Source organism: Lipotes vexillifer, unplaced genomic scaffold, assembly GCF_000442215.2.
Source record: "Lipotes vexillifer unplaced genomic scaffold, Lipotes_vexillifer_v1.1 scaffold397, whole genome shotgun sequence".
NCBI lineage: Eukaryota > Metazoa > Chordata > Mammalia > Artiodactyla > Lipotidae > Lipotes > Lipotes vexillifer.
Window position 1 is genome coordinate 2006267 of NW_006772681.1, and position 19291 is coordinate 2025557.

Here is a 19291-nt window from a genome sequence, read left to right on the forward strand (position 1 = left end):
CCTCTCACTGTTGTGGCCTCTCCCATTGCGGAGTACAGGCTCCGGACACACAGGCTCAGCGGCCATGGCTCATGGGCCAAGCCGCTCCACGGCATGTGGGATCTTCCCGAACCGGGGCACGAACCTGTGTCCCTTGCATCGGCAGGCGGACTCTCAACCACTGCGCCACCAGGGAAGCCCTGTTCTATCTATATTGAGTTGAGAATTTTGACCGTTTCACTCACTTACCGGAAGCACTTCTCGACTTCTCTTTGGCACATCTGAATTGCCAGCTTTACTACTATTGCACTTTGGGGCCATTATGAAGTAAAATAAGGGTCAGTTGAACACAAGCACTGTGGAAACCTTGGCCGTCAATCTGTTAATTGTGTTGGCTACTAAGTGATTTAATGTGTGGGACACGCTGGACAAAAGAATGATTCACGACCCAGTCGTGATGGACCAGAACAGTGTGATATTTCATCATGCTAGTCAGAATGAAGTATAATTTAAAACTTATGAATTGTGTATTTCTGGAAGTTTCCATTTAATATTTTCAGACCATGATTAACTGCTGGTAACTGAAATGAGGAAAGTGAAACCAATAAGGGGAAACTGCTGCGTTACTTTGGTTTTGTTTGTTTGTTTAGAAGCATCTTTAATTAGAACACATGCATCTACTCAAATGTTTACTCATCAACAAATATTTATTGAAAACTTATTAGTGCCTACCAAACCAACAAGATATCAACTGTTTCTATCCTTGTGAAGCTCAGAGTTTAGGGAGCAAGAAAGATATTGTATTCATTCAGGAAGTACTTTCAGGTAGAAATGCTAAAAGTGTATTTAACATTTGTTGAGCACCTTATCTACAATCTATGTTGTAAACATTACAATACCAGAAGTTCTGCTTTTAAAAAAAATTGTGGTAAAATACACAGAATATAAAATTTACCATCCTAACCATTTTTAAGTTTATAGTTCAATAGTGTTAAATATATCCACATTATTGTGCAACCAAGCTCCGGAACTTTTTCATCTCGCAAAACTGAAACTCTGTACCCATTGAATAATAATTCCCCATTCCTCTTCTCCCCAGTCCCTGGTAACCACCATTCTACTTTCTGTTCTAATGAATTTGACTGTTCTAGGTACCTCATATAAGTGATTTCATAGAGTATTTGTCTTTTTGTGATTGGCTTATTTCATTTAGCATAATTTCCCCAAGAGTCACTCATGTTGGAGCATGTGTCAGAATATCCTTACTTTTTAAGGCTGAATAATGTTCCATTGTATGTATATGTTACATTTCATTTATCCCTTCATTCATCTGTGGACTCTTGGGTTGCTTCCACCTCTTTGGCAATTGTGACCGCTATGAACGTGGATGTGCAAATATCTCTTCAAGACCCTGCTTTCACTTCTTTTGGGTATATACGCAGAAGTGGAATTACTGGATCATATGGTAATACTATTTTTAATATTTTGAGGAAATGCTCTACTGTTTTCTGTAGTGGCTGCACCATTTTACATTCCCACCAACAGTGTACAAGGGTTCCAGTTTCTCCACATCCTGGCCAAAACTTGTTAGTTTTTGTTTTGTTTTATAACAGACATCCTAGGGACTTCCCTGGTGGTCCAGTGGTTAAGACTCTGTGCTTCCACTGCAGCGGGAACGGGTTCAATCCCTGTTTGGGGAACTAAGATCTGCATGCTGTGTGGAGCAGCCAAAAAAATCCCCTCAAAACTCCTCCTATTGGTATGAGGTGGTGTCTCACTGTGATTTGATTTTGCATTTCCCTAATGATAAGTGATTCTGAGTCAAGAGGTCCTGCTTTTGGGAATCTGTGTGTTTCTGCCTAGTTCTGAAACAGACTATTCTGTTAAGTTGCCCTCGAGGTATATTAGAACATTTGAAAAACATATTGAAATTCTTGAGTGTTAACTGAAAGAAAAATGCACGATGTGAAAGTTATGAGTTAAGTTTTATTTGGGGACCTTACTGAGTACTATAGCCCGGGAGTTCTCAGATAGCTCTGAGGAGCTGCTCCAGAGAGGTAAGGGAGGAGCCAGTATATATGTGAACTTTTTTGCTGGGGAAAACATGTGGTCAAGTGTAAAAAGATTACTGCTAATCACAAATGTAGACCAAAAAAATGTTATCTGTCATTCTAGTAAACAACAAATATTGCCCGCCATCAAGCTACTGCAGCTGCACCCAGAGGGGAATTCATGGTGGAGAAAAACAGCGTCCTGGCCCTAGATAGATCAGATGAATATCTAAGGAATAATTTCAATGACCCCAGACTCTTACATCTTCCCATACATAGGAAAATGCTAAAAATTATTAACTTGAGGTGACTGGTTTTTGTCATTAGCAGTAGTCTTTTGATGTTGGACTAAATGTTTGTTTTGTTTTTTTTTTTCACCAGAAACTCCTACATACCCTGGTTCCTCCCTTACCTCTTTGGAACAATGGCTCAGTGCTGTCTGAGACTATTTCCCGGGCTAGAGTCCTCAGTAAGATCTCTGAATAAAACATAACTTGGAACTTTTAGGTAGTGTTTTTCTTCAGTTGACAGTTCAGTGACCACGAAGGGATCCAGAGCCAACTTTTCTCCTTTGCCTGAACTTTACGAGGATCTGGAGCCTTGGTACTAGCAGAGGCCTCTTGTGCCCGTCTGTATCCTCAGTGAGTCCAGATGAATTTGGATGAGTGTCTCCTGGATCTTGGATCTCATGTTATTCGCTTATGATCCTAAGTTTTATTTGGTGGTATTTAACTTCTCACTGGAGGAGTAGGTTTTCCTTGAACTTAGTTTCAAAAAGAGGTAACAGGGTTATCTTCAGTTGAAAGACATTAGGAAGATTGTGGTCAGTTGAATGACAGAGTGGGTTATCCTCACTTGAAAGACACTGGGAAGATTTTGCTCAGTTAAAAAACGCTGATGGGTTACCCCAATTGACAGACACTGGGAAATTTTTATTATGTACGTACAGAATTTGTACTTGCAAGTACTTGCTTAATTGGGAATTAAAGCTCATCCTAAAAATGGCCAAACTGGGGTTCTTTTGACATTCCAAAATTAATTTATTTTTCATATGCAGCTAGAAAAACCCAACTTGATAAAACATCTTTTCAAAATTCTGAACTTAAAGAAACAAAAGCCCTTCTGGGAGAACTTGCATTTCTCTACCTGTGTCTTAGAGATGTAAATGTTCTACCTGATCTTCTTAGGCTTTTTTTTTTTTCTCCTGTGTTCTGAGAGCTTGGTGTCTGCTACCCAGGAGATACACATATGGTGTACATTTGGCAGCCAGTCAAATGACTGGAATTCTTTTTTTTTTTTTTTTTGCAGTATGCGGGCCTCTCACTGTTGTGGCCTCTCCCGTTGCAGAGCACAGGCTCCAGATGCGCAGGCTCAGTGGCCATGGTTCAAGGGCCTAGCCGCTCTGCAGCATGTGGGGTCTTCCCGCACCGGGGCACGAACCCGTGTCCCCTGCATCGGCAGGCGGACTCTCAACCACTGCTCCACCAGGGAAGCCCTAGACTGGAATTCTGAGCAATCTTTTTGTCTGGCTGTGTCAACTCTCAGGAAAATTTGTCATAAGGGGTCCCAGCCCATAAGGGGCATTTGTCATCTCAACCTTCATTGCAACCACCTGTACAACGAAGGACTTTACTCTCTTAGGCTGTTTGGGGGAGGAAATTTCTAGATCTTATGAAGGCTGCATCCTTTGCACTCTCTTGTGGGGATGCTTCTTGAATTTTATTGGTTTGAGTCACTATTAAGATACTATTCATCGGGCTTCCCTGGTGGTGCAGTGGTTGAGAGTCCGCCTGCCTATACAGGGAACACGGGTTCGTGCCCCAGTCCGGGAAGATCCCACATGCCGCGGAGTGGCTAGGCCCGTGAGCCATGGCCACTGAGCCTGCGCGTCCGGAGCCTGTGCTCTGCAACGGGAGACACCACAACAGTGAGAGGTCCGTGTACCGCAAAAAAAAAAAGATACTATTCATCAATGACCAGACAGTGAATCCTTAAAATTAGAGAAACTTGGTAAATTGGTAAATTTTTTAGAGAGCTCTCATTACAAACAGCTGTTTTATTTTTACCTATAAAAAAACAAATTAGAAAATGGTAGTATATATAAAACAGCTAACCTAAGAACTCCCTTAGTTTATTTATTTATCTTTTTTTTAGCATTTTTAGTTTTTTTCTTAACTTTTAAAAAATTTGAATATCTTATTTTCCCCCAGGTTTATCGTGATATAATTGACATATAACATTGTGTATGTTTTAGGTGTACAACATGATTTGATACATTTTTTTTTGTCATAAGTTGTGGATTTAATTCCATTAATTTAAATGTTACCTTTTGTTGTAAATTCACCACATATTCCATTAAGAATAGAGACCATATTATCTAGTTCAACAATGCTATATATAAAATAGATACCCAACAAGGACCTACTGTATAGCACAGGGAACTATACTCAGTATTTTGTTTTTTTATCTCTTCTTGATTTTGTGGACTTAACATAGGTGTTGAATTTATCTTGACACTGACTTTATCCAATTTTTTTTTTACTTTTATTTATTTTTTTATGCAGCAGGTCCTTATTAGTCATCAGTTTTATACACATCAGTGGACACATGTCAACCCCAATCGCCCAATTCATCACACCACCACCACCCCCCTCCGCTTTCCCCCCTTGGTGACCATAAGTTTGTTCTCTACATCTGTGTCTCAATTTCTGCCCTGCAAACCGGTTCATCTGTACCATTTTTCTAGGTTCCACATATATGTGTTAGCATACAGTATTTGTTTTTCTCTTTCTGACTTACTTCACTCTGTATAACAGTCTCTAGATCCATCCACGTCCCTAAAAATGACCCAATTTCAGAACTCCCTTAGTTTAAAAGAGACAAAAATAAACCAGTTTGGGAAGCCTTATTTGTAGTCTCTAGGGTTACCCTCAATGGGCCTTACAGATGCTAATAAAAACATTAGGTTAAGTAATGTTAATTGGGTTGATTAATAGGGAAAAAAAGCTGAGGGGAAAGTTAAGAGACTTCTTCTTCCCAAGAAGGTGGAAATTTTAACGGGACTTGTCTCAACAGGATAAAAATCTTTAGATGGTTATTAAGAAATTGGATAAATAAAATGGATGGTAATGAGATTAAAACAAAGGTTTTTATACAACACCATGTAAGGTTGGATGGGCCAAGGGGACATCTTATTGGTCCCCAACATTAAGGGCCCCGAAGAAGTCCATTCTATCATTCTATTTACCCCAGTTTAATACACACACACACACACACACACACATATATTTAAAAGGCTGGAAGAAAATTACACTGAGATACCTGATCAACAGTTGAACAATTGTTTGGGGTAACAAGTAGACCAATTAATCAAGTTAAAGATTTTTTAAAAAGACCTGTGTCCCTGGGCTCAACCCCTCCCTGGAGACCCCAGAGCCTTTATACGAAAATAGATAAAATAGCCAGAGAATAAAAAGGAAAGTTTCTAGGACTCCTTGTAAGACCACAGCTTGTTGATGGGGTCCTAATGGAGGCTAAAGTTAAAGGTGTAAGAGTTGATTGAATTGAGATGACAGTTTATAAAAGTAGGTATATTTAAGTGGGCTTAATATAAGATGTTTATATCTCTTTTGCCTCACTATATTGTGCGTAGACATTATGTCTCACTGGGGAATGCTTCCCCTGCCTGGTATTATAAGACAGGGGATGTAAATCTGCCCCTCAGAAAATGTTAATTTAAATATACAAAAAAAAAAAAACCCAGTAAGGTTACCTGAACCCACACAATATAATGTAAAACTAGGGGCTAACATTCAGAAGCTAATAATAATCAAATTAAAGAAAATGTAGTTGGGCAAATCAGTCTTTTAAAATCATTTAGGCAGCAGAGCAGTTCTTTGGGGAATTAAAAGCAACTTTGTCTTGCTAATCTCTACAAATCAGAAATGTAATACAGCCTACAATGACCTGAGACTGAGCCTATAGCTAGGTCAATCAGGTAGACTCTGAAACAAAAAGGGAAAAAGAGGGCTTTTTATACTCGAACTGCTGGGAAGGCTCCTTCACCCAAAGTCTAATTCACAGCCTCCTTAAGGATTTATCAAGGACAAATACAAATCTTAACAGTCGCTCATCTTTCAAACAGAAGAGTAACTTTTTCATTTTTGTTTTGTTTTTTCCGCTCTGCAGCGTAGGGTATCTAGCAGGATGTCTAGTTCGTGAACTGAGTGAAAAACAACCAGAGCTGCAGATAAGTGAACGAGATATGCTCTGTGTTCAGATCGCTGGTCTTTGTCATGATCTCGGTAAGCAGTTCAAAGAGCCAGAGTTCTAATGCAAAACCACATGGTACCTCTCTTTGAAATTAAAAAATCCAACTAACTAGGAGAATATGAAAGTTGTGTTTTAATTCTTAAGTTAACATTAATGTAAATGTGCCATTGCTTCTTTCTAGAATGGTTCATAAGCCCAAAGCATTGCTATTTTTTTTTGTAGTCTTTCAGTGAATTTCCCATGTTAAACATCTTTGTTGCAGGTTATATGAAGGGACTTTCTGATAGTGATTTTTTTCTGACTACTGTGTGTTGGATGATGTGAATTTGATTTTTCCTTTATCTTGGTTGAAATTAAATTGCCATTTTCCTTTAGATAATTTGTCAAATCTATTCTTCTCACACCTAGAATACATAATCTGCTCTAACAGATTAACAACAGATTTAGAGAACTCCTTTTCTTCCCTGACCCATGTGAGGTCTTGGGCCACTTAAATCCAAGTAGAAGAACATCATCCTCTTCTATGGTCAAAGAAAGAGAAAAAGGACTGTTCTCTTTTATCACAGGAGTTTTTTCCCCTATCCTTGTAATTTTTTTTTTTTTTTTTTTTTTTTTGCTGTATGCGGGCCTCACACTGTTGTGGCCTCTCCCATTGCGGAGCACAGGCTCCGGACGCACAGGCTCAGCAGCCATGGCTCACGGGCCTAGCCGTTCCGCAGCATGTGGGATCCTCCCGGACCGGGGAACGAACCCGTGTCCCCTGCATTGGCAGGCAGACTCTCAACCACTGCGCCACCAGGGAAGCCCTATCCTTGTAATTTATTCCTACCTGTTGGAGGATCCTAAGAGTTTGCATGTGCCCTCAGTGCAGGGAAAGGGAGGTTTCAGTAGCCAGATACTTAAAGGCATAGGGCACGCTCTTCAGCATGTCCCCTTGGAGATTTCAGTAGGACCAGTATCAGCCCTAGATCATAAATTTAACAAATTTTTGGTATTTTGAGAGGGAATCATTGGAAACTTTTGCCAATTTCTAGGAGTCTGAGCTCTATAGTAACAAGCCTTTGTGTACAGACTGCAACATGCAAAAAGGCCCAGGGCTGGTCCAGGTAGGCTCCCTCTCCCATCTATCAGGACCCCCTGCAGATACAAAAAAAACCCCAAAAACCCCAAAATCCTGGATGCTCAAGCCCCTTATATAAAATTTGCATATAACCCACACACATCCTCCCATGTACTTTAAATCAATTCTAAATTACTTATAATACCAATACAATGTAAACTATATGTAAATAGTTACCAGCACGCCTGGCAAATTCAAGTTTTGCTTTTTGGAACTTTCTGGAATTTTTTTTTCTGAATATTTTTTTGTCCGAGGTTGATTGAATCTGCGGATGCAGAGGGCCAACTGTAACTCCTTCAGAAATTCTGATAATTCCAGAGTTGTGCCTCAGCAAAGTTTCATATTACTAGATGTTGTGGAATGTTAAGATCACTTATGAATAAGATAAAGTAGTGATCTCCACTTTTTTTTTTTTTTTTTTTGCGGTACGTGGGCCTCTCACTGTGGTGGCCTCTCCCGTTGCGGAGCACAGGCTCCGGACACGCAGGCCCAGCGGCCATGGCCCGCTGGCCCAGCCGCTCCCCGGCATGTGGGATACCCCCAGACCGGGGCACGAACCCGCGTCCCCCGCATCGGCAGGCGGACTCCCAATCACTGCGCCACCAGGGAAGCCCAGTGATCTCCACTTTTGATTGCCCATATCATCAGTAAAAACCCAAGATAAACCCTGATATGTGTATATTTATTATAAAATAAATTACATACATTATAAAATTTACATAAAAATAGATGATTTTAAAGGTTGAGAGTAATAAAGTTCTAATATTTTCTTCCTAACCCTAGTGGATTGTGTTAAAACTGCTGTTCTAACACTACCAATATATAATCTGAAGAAGCCAAAAGTTTTTGTCATTAACATTCCTTTAGTTACACAAAACTGTCCTTTCATTAGATTTATGTAAACTCTGGTGACTCAGAGACCCCTCAGTGGAGAGCTTACTTTCCTGTATTGTTCTGCTTCCTGTTCTCTTGTTTTAGAAAATAGGAAGGAAGGATTTGTTCCTTTTTGTGATGTATTTATAGATTATTAATTTCTATTGATATTCAAGTTTAACTAAAAAGATTTACATTTTACCAATTTACAAACATTTTTCTTGTTCTAAGGCTGCTTTTGTTTTTAAGGTCATGGGCCATTTTCTCATTTGTTCGATGGAAGATTTATTCCACTTGCTCGCCCAGATGTGAAATGGACGGTATGTATTCATATATTTAATAGTCAGTAAAATAAAGACTAAGCAATGACTGCTGTGTTAAAGTATACTTCCTTTTACAGTTTTTCAGAGTGTTTATATATAATGCTTTCATTTGATCCTCACAGTAATCTCTAAGGAGGAAATCATTATCTCCATTTTTGTAAGTATAAAGGAACTTGAAATTCATAGAGGTGTATTGATGCACCAAAAATCACAAAGTTGTTAAATGATAAAGCCAGCACTAGAAAACTAGGTTTCCTAGCTGCTAATTTAATGCTCTTTCTACTCTATCACACTAGTATAAAATAAAAAATAAAAGGCTGACTCTGGCTTTGACTCATTTTGTATGACCATGAAGTAACTAATACCAGCTAAGTTCATTTTATACTTACAGATTTGCAGGTGACCCGTATTTTTGGAATCAATTTTTGAGAAGTAAAGTTAGGTCAACTCCTATTTTTGGCTGCACTATGTTTGGAGTAGAAAAAGGTATTAATACATATTGAACACTTCTTACATGTCAACCACTATTTTTTCTCTCTCTCTTTAAAGGTAATTCGTATACAATATGTTGTACAGATCTTAAGTGTACAGTTCAGTGAGTTTTGACAAATGTATACATCCATGTAGCCACTACCCAAGTTGAGATATAGAATATTTTCATCTTCCTGGAAAATTCCTTTGTGACCCTTTTCAGTGAGTTCCTACATCTCCCTCCCACTATCACCTTCTGATTTTTATAAACAGACTAGTTTTGCCTGTCTTAGAATTGATAAGAGTAGAATCCTGGACTTTCCTAGTGGCGCAGTGGTTAAGAACCCGCCTGCCGTGCTAGGGGACAGGGGTTCAATCCCTGGTCTGGGAAGATCCCACATGCCACGTTGCAACTAAGCCCGTGCGCCACAACTACCAAGCCTGCGCTCTAGAGCCTGTGAGCCACAACTACTGAGCCTGTGTGCTGCCACTACTGAAGCCCGCATGCCTAGAGCCCGTGCTCTGATACAAGAGAAGCCACTGCAATGAGAAGCCCACGCACCGCAACGAAGACCCAACACAGCCAAATAAATAAATTAATTAATTAATTTAAAAAAAAAAGGAGTAGAATCCTATAATAGGTACTCTTTTGTGCCTTGCTCTTATTCACTCAACACAATGATTTTGAGATTCGTTGGTGTGTCATGCATCAGTTGTCGGTCCCTGCTCATTGCTGAGGTAGTATTCCATTGTATGAATAAGTTATGATTTTTTATTTTTTCTCCTTTTGTAGAATTTGGGTTGTTTTCAGTTTTTTGGCTGTTACGAATAAGGATGCTATGCATGTTACTGTACACGACTTTTATGGAAAATGTTTTCATTTGTCTTAGGTTCATCTAGGAGTAGAATTGCTGGGTCATCAAGTAGATGGATACTTAACTTCATAAGCAACTACCAGACGTTTCCCATTTTACACTCTGCCAGCAATATGAGAGTGCCTGTTGTTCCATAGCCTCCCCAACATTTAGTTTTTTAAGTTATTCTTTCTAATGAGTGTGAAATGGTCTCTTATAGGATTTTTTTTTTTTTGACATCCTCTGTGGTATGTTGAGTACCATTTCCTGTACTTTGTCATTGATCAATCATCTTTTGTGAAGAGTTTTTCCATTTACCCATTTAAAAAATTTGAATGTTTGCCTTTTAGTTATCAATTTGAGTAATTATATATATAGTCAGATACATGTATTGTGAATATAGTCCCTGTCCCCACCCCAGTCTCTGACTTACCAATTCATTTCTTTAATGAAGGTGGCTTTTGAGAAACAAAAATTTTAAATTTTGATGAAGTATTTCTGGTTCTTCAACCTAATAAGATGGATAGTTTCTCTCCAGTTCTGCAGCCTTAGGGCCTCCCTCAGGCTAAAAGCCATAAAAGAACTGGAATAGTGCCCACTGCCTTTCTCTTCCAAGTGTTTATTTCCCTCTAACATCTGCCTGCTTTTGGTCGTAATCCAATACCTTCAGGAAGTTGTCCAGAGTTAGTTTTTTTCTCCAACAAGGTCGATTTACATAGGATCTACTCAGCCATTCCCAAGTCTTTTTCTTTAAATATTTTGCCTTTAACGTGTAAGTCCTTACCTCATGGGAATTTATTTCTCTGCATATGTGTGGTAGAAATCTGATTTCTTTTTTAATATGGATAATTGTTTATTGAATTGCCCCAGTGATATGCAGTCAAACGCTCTACCACTGTCCCCACTGATTCTGATACCAACCCCAACATTTTTTTAACATTCCGTAATGATGAATCTTTCTGGATTCTGTTCCATTCCACACTTTTCATAATTGTTACTTCTTTATAATAAGTCTTGATAGCTGGTAGGACAGCTGTTTCTTTTATTAGGTATCTTTGGCCTTTTGCTCTTCTATTATAAATGTTGTAATTTTCTACATAAAAGTTTTATATATCTTTTATTTACTTCTAAGTTGCTTATAATTTTAGTTATTATTGTCTGTGCTGTCTTTGTGGAACTTGAATTTTTCTGTATGTATAAGTTTTTTTCTGAACCATTTGAAAGTATGTTGTAGGCATGCCCCTTTATTCCTAAAGCTTCAGTGGGTATTTTCTAAAAACAAGAACATTCTCTTACGTAACCTCAGTACATTTATTAAAATCAGGAAATTATTATTGATACAGTACTATTATCTAATTTACAGACTTTCTATCAAATTTCAACAACTGTCCATATAGAAAAGGAGAAAGAAAACCATTTTTGGTCCTGATCTATCATACATTACCCTTAGTTGCCATTTCTCTTTAGTTTCTTTTGATCTGCAACAATTCTTCCGTCTTTATCTCTCATGACCTTGTCATTTTTTGAAGTATACAGGTAGATTATTTTGTGGATTGCCCCTTACTTTGTGTTTCGGTTTTCGGTTTCCTCACACTGTCAGACTATCTGTTTTTGGCAGAATGCCATGTGTGACCTTCTTAGTGTATCCCATCAGAGGCACATAAGGTCTTTTTAAGCCATTACTGGTAATATTAACTTCAATCACCTGATTAAGGCAATGGCTGCCAAATTTCATAAACTTACTGTTTTTCCTCTATGTAATTAATATATATCTTGATTCAGTTAAAAAATAGATATAGGACCATTCTGGGTTTTGTTTTCATGTTTCTTGAGTTTGTTTTTGCTAAGACCTGTGATAGAGCAGATGTCTCCCTCCTGGGGGCCATTTGATCTTTATAACGATTATAAATGAGCAAGCAGAGACAGATGAGTAAAATGAGTCTAATTTGAGATTCCAGTCCAGATCTTGACTTCAGGGCTCTGAGACATTTTTGTTTTTACTGGCAAGTTTGGAATTACCCCGTTTTTTTTTTTTTTTAATTAAATTTATATTTTATTTATTTTTGGGTGTGTTGGGTCTTTGTTTCTGTGCGAGGGCTTTCTCTAGTTGCAGCGAGCGGGGGCTACTCTTCATCGCGGTGCGTGGGCCTCTCACTGTCGTGGCCTCTCTTGTTGCGGAGCACAGGCTCCAGACGCGCAGGCTCAGAAGATGTGGCTCACGGGCCTAGTTGCTCCACGGCATGTGGGATCTTCCCAGATCAGGGCTCGAACCTGTGTCCCCTGCATTGGCAGGCAGATTCTCAACCACTGTGCCACCAGGGAAGCCCTGGAATTACCCCCTTTTTATCAGTAGATGGAAATGCTAACAGAACTTGTATCTTCACAAATTCCAAAGCTGATGAAACAATACAACTAAATTTTATAGTGATATTCATTAAAATGGTATTCTATTGGGAATTCCCTGGCGGTCCTGTGGTTAGGACTCAGCTCTTTCACTGCTGGGGCCCGGGTTCAATCCCTGGTCCAGGAACTAAGATTCTGCAAGTGGTACATCTCAGGAAAAAAAAAAAAACGTATTCTATCTTTATGATCTGGTAATATTCAGTTGTACTGTACAATACTTATGTGTTATAAATGATTATATCTCATTAAACATATTTATGTAATAATGATGAACCTAGTTTGTAAAGGTTTATAGACTGGTAAAATATAGAGGTTTTTTTTTCCAGTTCCATCTGGTATTTATTTATTTATTTGGCTGCATTGGGTCTTCATTGCAACATGTGGGATCTTTCATTGCAGCACATGGGCTCCTCATTGCAGCTCGCGGGCTCTCCAGTTGTGCACGCAGGCTCTAGAGCTCGCGGGCTTAGTTGCCCCACAGCATGTGGGATCTTAGTTCCCTGACCACGGATAGAACCTGCATCCCCTGCATTGGAAGGAGGATTCGTAACCACTGGACTACCAGGGGAGTCCCAATATAGACAAATTTGACAGATTTTTTAAAATATCTGTAAGACTGTAGTTGAAAACTTGATAATTAACATGCATTAGAACCTTATCTCTGAATTACCTGGAGCCAAGAGTAATTTAAATTATCAGCGGTCTCTGATGGACTAGAGTCTACAACAGCCCATACTGTGCTAACTTTTCCCAGCATGAACAGGGCTCAGTTATGATGTTTGAGCACCTAGTTAATTCTAACGGACTCAGAGATGTCATGGAACACTATGGTCTCATCCCTGAAGAAGACATTTGGTTTATCAAGGAACAAATTACAGGACCACCTGAATCACCCATCAAAGATTCTTCAAAGGTAAGTTTGTGTACAACTTAATTTGAACTGACTGGTTCCTTTCATCTAGTCTCTCTGCTTGATTCCTTCAGATCTATTTGAAGAGGTGACATTTGGCTATTTTAGAGAGACTAAATGATAAAATATGTGATACATTTCTACTGTTTAATACAAAAAATAAAAGACTTATATAGTTCTTCCAGCTCTTAACTGAGTTCTTCAGAAGTTATTCCCCAAATTAAAATAAATATATAAATATTTTTAATGAATATGTATGCAGTATTTTATATAGAAGCCTAGAGTAACTTAGTTTGGAAAATGTAAAAGTATGTCTTGTTTATTCATTAAAATTAGCATATTTGAAATATTTAGATATGTGAAGACCTAGAAAAAAGTTGAATTAGTTCAGAGGGAAATATTTTTTGTTTCCTTTTTGATCTTTTTTATTTTACTTAGAAAAAAGAATTTCCCTTTGTGGTTTTTTTTTTTTTTTTTTGCGGTACGCGGGCCTCTCACTGTTGTGGCCTCTCCCGTTGCGGAGCACAGGCTCCCGACGCGCAGGCTCAGCGGCCATGGCTCACGGGCCCAGCCGCTCCGTGGCATGCGGGATCTTCCCGGACCGGGGCACGAACCCATGTCCCCTGCATCGGCAGGCGGACTCTCAACCACTGTGCCACCAGGGAAGCCCCCCTTTGTGGTTTTTTAAGTTTTTTTCCTTAAAATATACAAAGCTACTTGTAATGCATAAGAAAGAGGTGGATTTTATAGCAAATATCCTATTTCCAAAAAACAGAGCTCCTGGGAATTCCCTGGCAGTCCAATGGTTAGGACTGTGATGCTTTCACTGCTGAGGGCCCGGGTTCTGTCCCTAGTTGGGGAACTAGGATCCCACGGGCCAAACTGCGCCTCCAAAAAAAAACCAAACAAACAAAATACAGAGTTCCAAAAATTCTTTGAATGGTGCATATCATTTACACTAGATGTGTGGCTACTTTGAAAGACAATACTATTTTCATGCCTGAACTTAAGCATTAGAATATAAGGAACATTCTTACTAGTTCATAATTAGATCTTATATTTTAAAAAAATTTTTAAACAAAGAAAACAAGAAAGCTTATTGGGGCTTCCCTGGTGGCGCAGTGGTTGAGTGTCCGCCTGCTGATGCAGGGGACACGGGTTCGTGCCCCGGTCCAGTAGGATCCCGCATGCCGCAGAGTGGCTGGGCCCGTGAGCCATGGCCGCTGAGCCTGCGTGTCTGGAGCCTGTGCTCGGCAACGGGAGAGGCCCGCGTAAAAAATAAAATAAAAAAGAAAGCTTGTTGGTTATGGGAAGTGTAATAGAGTTAGGATCCTTCCGAAGGCACAAGGTTTAGTATTAACAGGGTATCACACTTTAGCATTTCTTTTCCCTTTTCTACTAATTTAGGAATTAAATGGAAGAAGAAATTAGTAGAACCTTCTCACTTACCTAACCTTCCCGTTCAAATATCTGTTTATAATTTTCAGATTAATACAGTTGCTTTGCTTTGCTTACAAATAGATTTGGCTCCTATCCTAAAACTTTCAGTGGGTTTTCTTGTCTTCCAGTGGCTGTATAAAGGGCGTCCTAAAGAAAAAAGCTTCCTTTATGAGATAGTGGCCAATAAAAGAAATGGCATTGATGTGGACAAATGGGATTATTTTGCCAGGTATGCACTGAACACTTCAGAAAAGTTGTTTAAAATCCTTATATACTTTAAATATATACAATTTTTATTTAAATAAACAAAATAAAATTCTTGTATAAATTTAGTGTTGATATTTAAGGTACCGTTTCCTTTGTTGAAATATTTCATTTCTCTGCTTTGGAATCTTTCTAGGGACTGCCATCATCTTGGAATCCAAAATAATTTTGATTACAAGCGCTTTATTAAGTTTGCCCGTGTCTGTGAGGTAGATGATAGGAAGCACATTTGTACTAGAGAAAAGGTAAGCTATGTCAGAGAACAATGAGGAAGGTATAGTTCCTAGTGTGAAATCTAGAAATAACCTTTAACTAATTTGGAAAAATCACTACCTGGTAAATTGTCAATCTCTTTACTTCGTGCTTAGCATTTGGAAGTATCTTAAGGCTCTTTTCACTTTTACTGCATTGTTAAATAATAATAAAATTATGATAGACATTTATTGAATGTTGTTTTAGGCACTGTTATAAGTGCTTTAGAGGGATTAACTCAATCCTCCTGCACCGTATGGAATAGATACTGTTATTATCCCATTTAACAGATGAGCAAATTGAAGCACAGAGAAGGCATACAATTAATGGCAGAATTGGAATTTCAATCCAGGAAGTTTGGCTTGAGTATTATCCTTAATCACTATATTACGTGTTTCATGGTAGTTAAAATCCTAAAATCAATAGGTCCCCTGCTAGGTTAGAATCATGTAACTAAAGAATATTACAGTATTATACTATAGAAGGTCTTTCTTTTGAGAATGAAGACTATAAGAATAATAATACCTAATTTCTAGAGGTATTGGGAAATTTAAAGACTATATTTAAGATGCCTAAAACAGAATGTGTCACTGAGTTAAAACACTCAATAGGGCTTCCCTGGTGGCACAGTGGTTGAGAGTCCGCCTGCCAATGCAGGGGACATGGGTTCGTGCCCCGGTCCAGGAAGATCCCACATGCCGTGGAGTGGCTGGGCTCGTGAGCCGTGGCCGCTGAGCCTGCGCGTCCGGAGCCTGTGCTCTGCAACGGGAGACGCCACAGCAGTGAGAGGCCCGCGTACCGCAAAAAAAAAAAAAAAAAATCACTCAATAGATTTTGGTTTACTAAGAACAAAAGTTGCAAATTAGTAGTTTTATGAATCTGCCTTGCTCTTTCTTAGTGGGCTCAGGGGTTTTAATGAAGTAGCCCCTGTGCCTAGTCTTCTTTTATGCCACCATCTCTTTTCCTTGACTTATATACTTGTCTACTAACAAGGGAACCTAATCTGATCCTACATTGTTCCACATTCTTCTGCAGGAGGTTGGAAACCTGTATGACATGTTCCACACACGCAACTCTTTGCATCGCAGAGCTTATCAACACAAAGTTGGCAACATCATTGATACAATGTAAGAAATTCGATTGTTATTTCCCTATAAAATTTTGCATGATGCTTTGCTAGAGTATCATACTTGGGTCAAGTTGAGATTTCTAGGTAAATTCAAGTGAATTTTAAGTGAACAAACCTAAAATGGTTCCCTTAAACAAATAAAAACTAGCAGAAAGTGAACTTCGTTAGAGGTGAGGAGGAAAGTGGGTAAAGAGGATAGATTCAAGCAGAAGATGGGGTTTAGGCTAGGCAGGAAGGAGGCCACGCTGGGATGGCTTAGACCTCCACACAGGTAGTCGCTTAGGTACCAGATATTAGTCATGGAGGTGAGAGGTGGGATGTGGATAATTGATATTCTGAAATTAATGACAAAAATGAATTTTAAAGATTAAGATTAATGTCTCTCCTTACCCTGTCAATTATCAAAATTAGTAGCAAATAGTAAAACCTACAGAAATTTCAACTCTTCTCCCTGATCCAGTCAGAACCAAAGCAGAAAAGTACAGCCAGGTCTCTCTGTGACTCAAAGACCCCATGAGGAATTACCAAAAGTTGGGTGTGAGTCAAGTTAATTCCATGTCTCTAAAATAGTTTTAAGTTGATTTATTTTAAGCCTTTCATGTTCATGTTTAACATTTGTGTTGAGAAAATTTACCTTCTTTTCTACTTTTTTCCTCATCTTTTCTCATGAGCACACTAGTTAGAATTCTTTCTCCTATTTGTATGGTTGTCAATTTGGTAAGAGATTTTGTTGTTTTGTTTGTTTTTAATGTGGAGAATCAGAGAGATGTAGGTACAAAGCCTGGTACCACTTCTTCCTAACTTCCTAACTTGATTAAATGAAAATTCCTTAATTTCTACATCTGTAAAATTGAGGCTGATTACATCTATCTTATAGTTGGAAAGATTAAATAAGATGATGTATTTAAAGCTCTGTTATAATGCCTGGAACACAGTAAATGTAGTTCACAAATCACCATGGATTTATTTAGCATGATTGAGAAGCAGTTGTCTTTTTTTTTTTTTTGCTTTTTTACAAATTATAATTATAAGTGTACAGTATAGTGATTCACAACTTTTAAAGGTTGTATTCCATTTATAGCTATTATAAAATATTAGCTGTATTCCTCATTGTACAGTATATCCTTGTAGCTTATTTTATACCTAATAGTTTATACCTCTTAATCCCCTCCCCCTATATTACCCCTCCCCACTTCCCTCTCCCCACTGGTAACCACTAGTTTGTTCTCTATATCTGTAAGTCTGAGAAGCAGTTGTCTTTAGAACATTGTGTCTCAAGATTTTATTTCGCTAAAGTAGAAAGATTTCCTTAACTTTAAGCCAGGCATAAAACAAATATTCAAATTTTCTCATAAACATAAATGTTTATAAAATGATCTTTAGGATTACAGATGCCTTCCTCGAAGCAGACCCTTACATAGAGATAACAGGTTCTGAAGGAAAAAAGTATCACATTTCTACAGCAATTGATGACATGGAAGCCTTCACTAAGCTGACAGGTAAGAACTAGAAGGTAACATAGGTGGTCCATCTCAGATAAAGTATAAACTTTCCCTGGATTGCAGATGAGTTATTTTCCAAACATTCCAATGTATTTAGCTTCTAAAATGATTATGTACTATTGGATTTGAGTTTTATCTCTGCTTTGTACTAACAAGGTAACCTTAATAAAGTTATTTAACCTCTCTGAACCTTAGTTTCCTCATCTAAAATGGGAGTAATGATACCTAGCATATAGTTTTGTTGTGATGCTTCAATGAGGCATATAGCACCTGGAATAGTACTTGGCACATAAGTACTCAATTATTATTTAACTTATAATACAGCTGGACTAATACCATACTAGTATCAAAAAGCTGACTTGCCATTTTAACATGATTTTTGTTGCAAAACACAGGATGTGAGAAACAGTTCTCCGCACGTCAGCAGAAACAAACTCTGCGGCTTAGGGTGTGAAGGAAGAGAGGTGAGGGGTTGCAGCTGATTCTTTAATGTGGGAAAGTGTAGACTGAGAAATAAAGATCAGTAAAGCAAAAGAGGTAAACCAAAAAGCATGTACCAGTCAGAGTTCTTAGTTGCAGATCCTAAAACTGTCTCTGCTTAACTAAAAACAACATGACAGAATCAGTGGAAAGGCTGGAGGCTCTGAACCAAGCAAGAACAACAGAAACTGAGTGGCCTCAGACACAACCAAGATCAACTTCCTGTTCCATCTCTGCTAGATTTTATTTTATATACATATAATATAGAGAGTCCCCATTACACTTGTAAATTTTTAGTCATTTTCCAATCATAACTAAATCAAAGATTAGAAGTGAAATGGTGATTCCCTGTATCAAATGTCTGTGTACACTGACAACACTGTACATATGTACTTACAGTTTATAATGTGACAAGTGAGTTTGCTTTTTGCTTGTTAATTAATCTGGGTTGGATTGATGACAAAGTTACTTATAGGGGATAATGTATCTAAATTGTTTCTGTGTTTTGTTTTAATAACATCATAGCAGGTATACTAGTCTCCCATTGTTGTGTGGATAGGAATGGAAGAAGAGATTATAAGACAATGTGAGCAAGCTGTGGATATTTATTTATTTATTTATTTAAACATCTTTATTGGAGTATAATTGCTTTACAATGGTGTGTTAGTTTCTGCTGTATAACAAAGTGAATCAGTTATACATATACATGTCCCCATATCTCTTCCCTCTTGCAACTCCCTCCCTCCCACCCTCCCTATCCCACCCCTCTAGGTGGTCACAAAGCACCAAGCTGATCTCCCTGTGCTATGCGGCTGCTTCCCACTAGCTATCTATTTTACATTTGGTAGTGTATATATGTCCATGCCACTCTCTCACTTTGTCCCAGCTTACCCTTGTCTGCGTCTTTATTCCTGTCCTGCCCCTAGGTTCTTCAGAACCATTTTTTTTTTTAAGATTCCATATATATG

At 38.4% G+C, this 19291-nt stretch overlaps 1 protein-coding gene across 1 annotated transcript in view; it reads left to right on the forward strand.

The window, feature by feature from the left end:
• SAMHD1 (SAM and HD domain containing deoxynucleoside triphosphate triphosphohydrolase 1) overlaps positions 1–19291 on the forward strand; it is a 62207-nt gene that overhangs the window by 21531 nt on the left and 21385 nt on the right. The window contains exons 5-11 of the mRNA XM_007447732.1: positions 6219–6334; positions 8545–8615; positions 13101–13259; positions 14825–14925; positions 15097–15205; positions 16248–16339; positions 17725–17840. Of these exons, the coding sequence (XP_007447794.1) occupies positions 6219–6334; positions 8545–8615; positions 13101–13259; positions 14825–14925; positions 15097–15205; positions 16248–16339; positions 17725–17840 (764 nt within the window). The remainder of the gene's footprint in view (positions 1–6218; positions 6335–8544; positions 8616–13100; positions 13260–14824; positions 14926–15096; positions 15206–16247; positions 16340–17724; positions 17841–19291) is intronic.